The 10,160-nt window shown below is 41.8% G+C and overlaps 1 protein-coding gene across 1 annotated transcript; it reads left to right on the top strand.

Moving 5' to 3' along the window:
- The first annotated feature begins 646 nt into the window (after window positions 1–646).
- nudt12 (nudix (nucleoside diphosphate linked moiety X)-type motif 12) lies at window positions 647–8,216 on the top strand. The gene is made up of 8 exons (XM_080764995.1): window positions 647–689; window positions 1,540–1,750; window positions 2,405–2,702; window positions 2,855–3,134; window positions 4,791–4,958; window positions 5,369–5,482; window positions 6,989–7,188; window positions 7,760–8,216. The coding sequence occupies exons 2-8, from the start codon at window positions 1,545–1,547 to the stop codon at window positions 7,868–7,870; spliced, it is 1,377 nt and encodes a 458-aa protein (XP_080621121.1). The 5' UTR covers window positions 647–689; window positions 1,540–1,544; the 3' UTR covers window positions 7,871–8,216.
- Window positions 8,217–10,160: the final 1,944 nt, after the last annotated feature.

Genomic DNA, 10,160 nt, shown 5'->3' with positions numbered 1-10,160 from the left:
TAGAGTGCCTGGATGGGAACCGCAAGGTTGCCAGTTCAAACCCGGGCTCCCCCAGAGTTACTGTCGAAGTGTCCTTGAGCAAGACACTGAACCCCTAATTGCTCCCGATGTGCTAGTTGGTGCCTTGCATGGTTTCCGCTGCCATCGGTGTATGAATGGGTGCATGTAATGCACAATCTATGTAAAGCGCCTTGGATAAAGGCGCTATATAAATGCACCATTTACCATTTACTACCTGTGAGTGGGGAGTGTTGGCTGATGAATGAATATATATATATGAATATATATCAACATCCTAATACATCCTAATACTGGGGGGGTCAAATTCAAGGTGGGGGTTTGGGGTCCTAAGGATGAATACAAAATTAATATCAACATCTTAAAACCAAAACCTGGGCAGTGGGTAATTCCTGCTGTCAAAATATGATATAAAAAATATTCTCTCTGTACTGTACGGCCCGTTGACCCGTCTCCTGTCAGCTGAGCATCCAATTGGTGAAGGCCATGCACTGCAGTGAACAACATTTGAATCCATTTAGATATATTTGTAACGTTACTGGTACTATAATGGTAGGCTATACTCTTATTTTGAAGAGATCGACCACCGGAAGTCTTATATCTGCTTTCTTATATCTGCTGATGGAAGTGGAACACTGACAGACAGACATCCGCATATTCCTGACAACAAGGTTGGTCTGATGTCTATTACCCAGCTAGCAAATCATGCCGCATGTACTTACACTGAATTATGTTCTCTCGAACGTTTATCTTGTCAAAACAAACATTAAGTACAGTACATCTCTCCTCCATGTGTAATAGAGGAGGATTACTGACATACCGGTAGTTACAGTACCACAGAGGGAGATAGTAGTTCAGGGAGTTGACTGCCTGCTGTAGCCTACCTGATTTGCAATAGTTTACGTCATGTAACAACCCCGTTACATTACTGAAAATATTAATCAACCACCACAGCTGATTGAAGACATACTGTATACAGTACCTATACCATCTTGTCAGGCATGAGTTATGCTGCATAATCTATGCATTAGTCGACTTTCATATCTATAGGCTTAATTCTTGTTGAAGTGATACTGGGGTAATAAGTTATGTTTTACTTCATGTTTATGCAACACAAAAGTAAATTTTCTTGGAAATAAGTCCACGTTTTGGGACAGAATCATCTACAGTGGTTCTCAAACATTTTCATGTCAAGGTGAAGGTCAAGGACCCAAAGCGATTGACCCAAAGCTTTTGTGCCTGGGAGGCACAACATCTGGATCTCACAAATTTGTGAGATCAACATTTTCAAAAGTAGCAGATCTGTTGTTAAACTATCTGGCGAGCTATAATATAGAGTGCTTAAACTTTTGATGCTATTCCTTGGGGTGGAGAAGAGGAGCATGCCGTCGCCTTTTTCTTCCTCAACAACTATAGGGACCCCTGGAACCCCCTCAAGTAAGGAGGGTCCCTGGACCCCACTTTGAGAATGAGAACCTTTATTGATTTTGCCTACTTCCCTTTCTCTTCCTGTCATTGCAGCTACAATGGCTAGTGTCCAGCTCAGTGCAGTGGAAGAGATGGAGGAGAAGTTTTTGGATGCAGCAGCCAGAGGGCACGTGTCACTGCTGTCCACCTTTCTGTCCCACTCCCCCTCCCTGCTAAACTGCTCCGGACACAATGGCTGGACCGCACTGATGCTGGCTGCACGTAATGGACACTATGATGTGGTGGAAACGCTCCTGTCACATGGGTATGACATCATTTTGTTCTATTTTCTATAAAACGTAACCAAAAAATATCACTATACCATTAATCCATTAATACCTGAGGCCGATTCTGTCTTCAAATGGACATTTATTGTGTGCTGGCGCTTCCTTGTTTCCATTTTGCACTTCTGAGCCTTGCACCTATAAAAATACTCTTCTAATTTGGAATGTTGCGGGTTGTCTGCTTTTGTAGTCTTTCTTTCTCTCGATTCTACAAATGCCTTCTAAATCCTTACAGTTTCTGAAAAACGCATGTTGCTATATATCCTTGCTGTCAGGCAGAAACCTCTTATCTCCACTCCAACCTCTTTTTGTGTTTTTTCGTAAATCAATGTCGTTCTTGATCATACAGTAGCCTATATGGTACTACAGCATTACACAAAAGCATCAAAAGTAGCTGATCTACAAACTCTTTGAGATTTTCGACATACTACTTTTTTGGATTTTAATCCTGAAAAGTAACAGTTTTGGACACATGAGATTTCCACTCGAAAGAGACCATGTACAGTATAGCTAAACTCTGAAATGACGCATGCTTGTCTTGTTTTAATGGGTTAATAGCTTTTGCATAAATAGTCCAAATAAACTTAACCTAACCTCAACCCTGAGCATGTTCCTGTCCCCCGTTCTTTGTGAAGCTGTGACAAATTGTCAGTGAACCACTCATCTCAGACGGCCTATGACATCGCCAAGTTCTGGGGCCACAGACACATCTCTGACCTGTTGGCTGGGACACCTGACCAACCACAGCATGTCCTGCAGACTTTTGACCTTTACCAACAGGACAACTACTTCAACCGAGAGCCTCTGGACAGGCAGAGTGAGAGGAGGGCAGACACAGCCTGGTTGGAGGCCAAACAGAAAAGCCCAGACTCTGTCTACCTGCTTTTCTCCAACCTCAGCCCCATGTTAAGCTCCCAGGAAGACGGCCCAGGGGTAAGGCCAATTAACCATTTGACCTATGAGAAGTACAGGTGTGATCATTACTGGAGTGTTATCGGTTATCCAACAACCAAATCACCTCTTGTTGCTGAACAGACCCTCTAGGATGTAGTGAATAAACAGAATCCTGCTTCTCACCCTGATAGACACACACCAAAGTTTGCCGGCTTGGGTACGAAGTGGTTAAAGAGCTACTCCACAAACCAGACTCTGTGATGATCTTCCTCGGGGTAGAGCAGAGAAACTCGCCCTCTTCTTCCTCAACATCCTCCCCTCAGACAAACAGTATCAGGGAGCCTCCTGCCTGGTTTGCCATCAACACAGACACAGAACCGGCTGAGCTCCTTAAACTAAGCAGAGAGGCAAATAGCGTTTTCCCTCAGAGACCCAACAGAGACCTGCTGACTCTCAGTGAAGATGAGGCTGGTGAGCGTTGTGCATTTGTTTCATATTTTGTTGGCTTTGCCCACTTCAGTTTGTATTTAAAATGTCTTGAATGACTAAAAATATGAAATACACAGTTTTCTCAACCGTCACACTCGCATCCATTCATCAAACATATTCTGACATTTTTGTCCAGTATTTTGGGTCTTGTCTAAATATATGACATCTGAGACAACACTCCACACGTCATAGACTCTTCTCCCTTCTGGCTCCCAAACTATGGAATGAACTCCCCATTGCAGTTAGAACTGCAGACTCACTCCCAAATTCCCAATCTTCCGCCATAGTCTGAAGACTCACTTCTTCAGACTCCACCTTAGCCTGTAGCACTTGCCGCAGCACTTGCGCTCACCTCGACGACCTTGTAGGCTTATGCAAAGGCTAACATTTTAAATTAGATAGCATGTTATGTAGACAAATGCCAAGTCATTATTGACCTGGCATCCTATAGTTTGATAGTTTCAATGTACAGATTATCTTTGGATATTCTACTGTTAGACTGATGATAGGTTGTTGGTTTACTTATATGATCCTGGATGACTATTTCTATGCATTGATGTTGTGTTGCTTACTGTAAATCGATCTGGATTAAGAGTGTCCGCTAAATGCCTAAATTGTAATTGCGAACGCAGTGAGCACTTACTATGAGACCTAGCAGATTATGTCTGTCCGTGTGTCCGTGTGTCCCCCCTTTGTGCCCATATATGGAGCTGAGTGATTTGTTTGTGATTGATGCAACACACTCCATATTTGGACGTATAGCTGCTTTGGGGACTCCTTATATGGTTATGGCTAAATTAAAAACTTAACTTAAAAATAACTTAACTTAAAAAAATAATAACTTAAAAAGAAATCTTAAAAAACCCCAAATAGGTATGAGCTGCGTTCGCTTCCCGCGTTTGCGCGTCTTACTGGTTGTATGATGTTATTATTATTGCGAATGCAGTGAGCACTTACTATGAAACCTAGCAGATCATGTCTGTGTGTGTGTGTGTGTGTGTGTGTGTGTGTGTGTGTGTGTGTGTGTGTGTCCGTGTCCCCCCCCTTTGTGCCCATAATACGGAGCTGAGTGATTTGTTTGTGATTGATGCAACACACTCCATATTTGGACGTATAGCTGCTTTGGGGACTCCTTATATGGTTATGGCTAAGTTAAAAACTTAACTTAAAAATAACTTAACTTAAAAATAAATCTTAAAAAAATGTATGAGCTGCGTTCGCTTCCCGCGTTTGCGCGTCTTACTGGTATTATTATAATTACATTTAAATAATTTGTGAATAAACAAAGGTACAGCTTAGTGAAATTACCGGTGTTGTTACTTAATGATGCTAAGCTTTTTATTTAGACAGATGCTACCTTTGATGTCTGCCTGCTAGTACTATGTTTAATTGGCTGCTTAACCAGTTCTTAGTTGTCATGAGATCATACAACTTACACTTTGTACAGTAAGTCACTGTCGATAAAGAAGAACATCTGCTAAAATGCCTAATTGTTCATTTGTCTATCAAACTGACGAACTAAATAACTATTTTCTTCTAGTACAGAATATAAAACAAAAAAAACAACTTACAATAACCTTATTCATTCACGACTAAGCTAAACTTGAAACAAATAGAACTCTCTCATCCATCCATCAGGTATCATAGCCCAGGCAAGGGCAGTGTTGGCGTGGCACAGCCGCTACAGTTTCTGTCCGACCTGTGGTAGTGGTACTAAGATGGAGGATGGAGGGTACAAGAGGACCTGCCTGAATCCTGACTGTAGAAGCCTGCAAGGTGTACACAATACCTGCTACCCTCGCGTTGGTAAGTCCACTTAGTCTTGGTTCATTCATCTTCAGTTTTCTTTCCTTTTAGCCAGTGCTTTCCTCCTATGCATTGCCTCACTGCTTCCTGATAGCCTGTAATATATTTAACATTTATAATTATATCATAAATACTTTTTTTTTCCTTTTTTACAAAAGGAGGCCCAAGCTCTTTATTATATTGTCTCTATCGGGTGGAAAACTTGTATGTCCAAAACAGTTACTTTTCGGGATTTAAATTCAAACATATTATGAATCCTGAAAAGTCCTTGGTTAATCCAAGTGTACTGAGTGATGAAGCCCAAACCGTCCACACAACTCCTGCTACCTGTGTGTTGGACTGTTGGTAGATTAGGTTATGAATAATGCAGGTCATGCATCATCTGCTCATGACCTCACATGTGATTCCAGACCCAGTAGTTATAATGCTGGTGATTCATCCTGATGGAAACCAGTGTCTGCTCGGCAGGAAGAAAGTCTTCCCTGTTGGCATGTTCTCCTGCCTGGCGGGATTCATAGAGCCTGGTAATGCACATACAATACTGCGTTTCTAGATGCGCACGCACGCACACACACACACACACACACACACACGCACGCACACACACACACACACACACACACACACACACACACACACACACGCACACAGAGATGTACAGTGCTGGCCTGGGCTCAGCGGTCCAGGCACTTTGGCTGGTAATCCAGTCTGGCAGTGTCCCGCGGATTCGACTCCCGTTCCCGACGGCCTTTACTGCATGTCACCCCCCCATCTCTCTACCCATTTCCTGTCAGCCTGCTGTCTGTCCCTTCATAAAAAATAAAATAAAATAATGGCGAAAGCCACACAAAAAAAACATTAAAAAAAGAGATGTACAGTGCTGTACAGTGCTATGCAATGCGCACAATTTGGATTTAACATGGTAAAGAAGCCAGTAGCCACGATTATAACAAGTTAGAACCCCAATACATTGTACACTACAGTATAAAGCACCGAAGTCCTGACGTCACTGTCAGTAGAGGGTGTCAGTCCCCAGGTTCGTGTACTTTTTATTTGCATTGTAATCTCCATAGGGGGATTTTAGATCGCCTCATATAAGAACTGTGTTTGAAAAATAAACCGATCACCCCGGCCTTTTCACTCATGGATATGAAGCATCGACTGAAGGTGGAAATGTACAAATATTCCCAAAGAGTAACAAAATAAGCGTTATGAACGAGTCAAACAACCCAGAGACTACATTTCCGGGTAGTCGGGTGGCTGCATCTGCCCGACTGGCACTGTGCCCGTCGCACAGAAACTGTTTAATTTGATTGATATTTAATGTTTCGTGGTTAGTACGAGTCGAGTCACCACCAGCTGAGCTTACGTCAACGAGGAATCTCAGGAACGCAATGTGTTGACAGCTGGGCGTGACGTATATTAGCAGCGACATTGCCTTCATATGTAGTTTCAAGGCTTTTGCGGCCACATTAATTCCATTTTCTCCAGAAACTGGCTGTATCAAATATGAATGCACATCATTAATGACGCACAGCCACTCCCCTGACAGAAAGGCCGGGGTGTTCGGTTTATTTTTCAAACACAGTTCTTATATGGAGCGACCTAAAATCGCCCTATGGAGATTTCACTGCAAATAAAAAAATACATGCACCTGTGTATTGGCGCCCTCTACTGAAAGTGACGTCAGACTTCAGAGCTCTAGTGTAATGACGATAACCCACTGTTCATTGGTGAACAATTTTGGTTACAAATGTGGGTGAATCTAGCTCTTAATCACTGGCATCCGTGTTATAAGATTCAATGCCGTGAAATAATGATAGGCTAATATCATCCACTTAGTCAGTGATTGTGCAATTAGAGCATGACACAGAGTCTATATACATAATGTAGCTGAGCACCTTCAAATAACGCAGCACCAATTTCGCTGAAGCCATTTTTATTCCAAAGATTTTAAATGGAACTAAAGAGATACAAATTCAAGTGAAGTGAACTCTCAGTTTCTCTCTCTCTCTCTCTCTCTCTCTCAGGTGAGTCAATAGAGGCTGCAGTTAAGAGGGAGGTAGAGGAGGAGAGTGGCGTGAAGGTAGGACCGGTTCAGTATATCTCCTGCCAGCCATGGCCCATGCCTTCCAACCTCATGATTGGCTGTATGGCCGTCGCCCTGTCGACCGACATCAAGGTGGACGAAAAAGAGATTGAGGAAGCACGTTGGTTTACAAGGCAGCAGGTTAGTAAAGAACTGTGAAGAACACAGTAGGAGTCCTAAAAGCATGGGATTTTATGTTGCTTTCGAATACCCTCGATTTGACCTTAGACACAGCTCGTGCAGCCTTAAGAAGCTTAGGAACACTATCAGCCAGAGCTTTCCAAAGGCTTAACAGACCCCCTAGCCTCACTCGGAGGAAAACACTTTTTTTAAAACATTTGCAAGGCATATCTGCTTTATTGAGCAGTACAGTGGACGGAGAAAACAAAAGGTTTAGACTCAGCAAGGCTAGCTTTTGTATGACAACATTTTACTAATATATTTTTCATGTTTTTATTGTTCCTTTTGTATGTGCTGAATGTATTATGTTACCATAATTTTACCTTTATGGACATAACACCTTCTAGATTGTTTAGGTGGGATTGGCATTAATGACGAACAAGTGACATGCTATTTGGGTATACAGGAACTTATGCAGTACAGAAAGAATGTACAAAGACTAAATACAGAGAGTATACTAACATTGCTAATATTTTACCTCAATTTATCTAATGACCAATCAGTGCACTGAACATGTTTCACGATCTGACAGGTGATTGATTCCGTGTACAGAGGATCCAGTCCAGTCTTCACCATGCCACCCAGACAAGCCATTGCCCACCAACTGGTCAAACAGTGGATTGGCATGACCTCCAACCTCTAATCACCCCACTTACACGTTAGATGGACGATTAGGGTGTGCTTTGATGAGGACCCACATTTTGCCCAAAACATCACATCCAAGATAAGTAAACAATGCACAATCAATGAGGCAACGTGAGGCCAGAAGTTGCAAGTGGAGAGCTATTTGGATGCAGCAATCAAAGCAATTTTGCCTTATTTGTGGAATGTTCTATGATTTTGGGTAGTATAATGTAGGCCTGTCACAATCTGCACTAAACCTAACCCAAACACTGGTCAGGGGTCTGCCATGACAATAGTCACACTAGGGGCCCCCGGCGGCCTCAGGCACACCATTGCTCCAATCCTCACCAGACATGACGGCACAAATGCTGTTCAGGAGTCTGCCAAAAAATCCTAATTTGCATGACACAGCAGCGTGGACATAACTTGGTGACCTTTGCTGAGAAATAGCCGAGTTACAAGCTCACAACACTTCGCATTATTGTGAGCTTGTGGATTCTTCCACAATTTTTTTAAATGTTTGAAGAATATTTCAACATGAATTTTGACGATTATGCCAAATAAGTGCGATTAGGCGATTATGTAATAATTGTGACAGGCCTAATTATATTCACAACTTCACAGTCCCCCTAGACATAGACAAACTATAAGCAGTAACTACCTCTGTGTTGTTCCTTAATCCCACCAAATATTTAGACTAGAAAAGTATCTATTGGTAAGTAGTATTATGTGCATATTTGTTTTTGGGTGGCCTTTACTGCAACCGTCAGCCCTGTGCTCTTGGAGTCTACCTAAATGAAAGTTCTAGTAGTCTTTAAAAAACAAACACCTCAGTATAGAGCAGTGTCCTAATGAAGTGAAATGAGGGTGATTGATGCATGGTAAACTAACAAAATTAATATGACTATGGAATTTTAATCTATGTATTAATAGATATAATATAATTGACACGGTCTCGTCACATTTGTGCCTCTCTTTGTTCCGTATACTCAAAGCTTTTTTTGACTGTAACTAAGCCAATTTAATAGTGTTTTTACCATCAGTTTTACTTTTTTCTATGCACTGAAATATATGTGAATTAATAGTACATAGTACAGACATGTGATTTCATTTTAAAGACGGCATATTTATTTATTTTATTAAAGAAGAACTTCCATTTGAACATTTAACTACTTTAGCATATAAATGTTGAACCATAAATCGTACAATAAACATATTTTCCTCACTCGCACAATCTGAGGGCGATCAAGATGTGATCAAGATGTATACGTTCAGATCCCATTCCAAGTGGCTATAGTGTATGACCACAGTTTGCGGACCCTGGCTAGGCTGGTGGAGACCTGTGCTCTGAGGAGCACACTTTTTTTTAATCCTTTCCCAAATGCTAGTGACATTTTTGACAATGAGAGCAACCCAATAAATCTAATCAGGTTACTACAGTACATCGTGTTGACCCTAGAAATCTAATCAGGCTACTACAGTACATCGTGTTGACCATAGTTTACCTCCTGCAGTATACGGAATGGCAACTTTTCAGAGCAGACATTGTCACAGTTTCATGCAGCTGAAGGAATTACAGTTAATTGTGGGTGTTTCATTCAAGTTTGTCTGTGTGCCAGTTAACTGTACAGTAGCTGCCCATGCTGGCACACAATAGACACTTACAGTAAATGAAGCAATCCCAGAATTAATGGCATTAGAAGTTGAAAATAGGGGCTCCCTATGCGTAGATGATTAACATCGCTGCTTTAGATAGCACAGATTACAGTGGACTGCGAACATAGTTACTTTCTATAGTTCTATCGCTTGCTCATGAGTCATGACGCATTACAGTTTAAGTACAGGGTTCGTCTGACGAAAGGTAGAATCGATGAAAATCCTCCTGCCTGTTTGTTCTCCTTAGTAACAGTTCCCTGGAGAACAAGACTGTTGACTCCACAGCTCTCACTATTAGGATACAGCAAGGCTGCTGTTTTAATTGTCTTCGACTGTTCACTTCCCGTTTGCCTAGCAAAGTGGATGTGCATGTGAGATCTGAGAGGTCTCTGTTTGTTTACTCGTCACCTCCACAATCATTTCTTTGGGGGAAATTACAGTTTTAAGATTATATTCTGCCTCACACAGCATCTAACAACAACCAGGGAGGCTCGATTGCCTCGTGGAAATGTAATGCCTTTCATAGTCAGACACATACATTAGATTAGGTATACTGTATGTATGTGCCTGTTTGTCCACTTCCTCTCTCTCAGGAAAATGTCTGTTTACTACATAATCAGCTTGCCAAAGCATCATAGCCAGTTGCTCCTCAT

This window comes from Protomyctophum bolini (assembly GCF_963924005.1).
Source record: "Protomyctophum bolini genome assembly, chromosome: 6".
NCBI lineage: Eukaryota > Metazoa > Chordata > Actinopteri > Myctophiformes > Myctophidae > Protomyctophum > Protomyctophum bolini.
Note: the sequence above shows the minus strand (reverse complement) of the source record. Positions and strands in the feature narration are given on the sequence as shown.

Coding starts and splice junctions, on each gene's coding strand:
- nudt12 (XM_080764995.1), top strand. CDS start 1,545: ATGGCTAGTGTCCAGCTCAGTGCAGTGGAAGAGATGGAGGAGAAGTTT. Junction 4,959..5,368: donor TACCTGCTACCCTCGCGTTG/GTAAGTCCACTT, acceptor ATGTGATTCCAG/ACCCAGTAGTTATAATGCTG. Junction 5,483..6,988: donor GGCGGGATTCATAGAGCCTG/GTAATGCACATA, acceptor TCTCTCTCTCAG/GTGAGTCAATAGAGGCTGCA.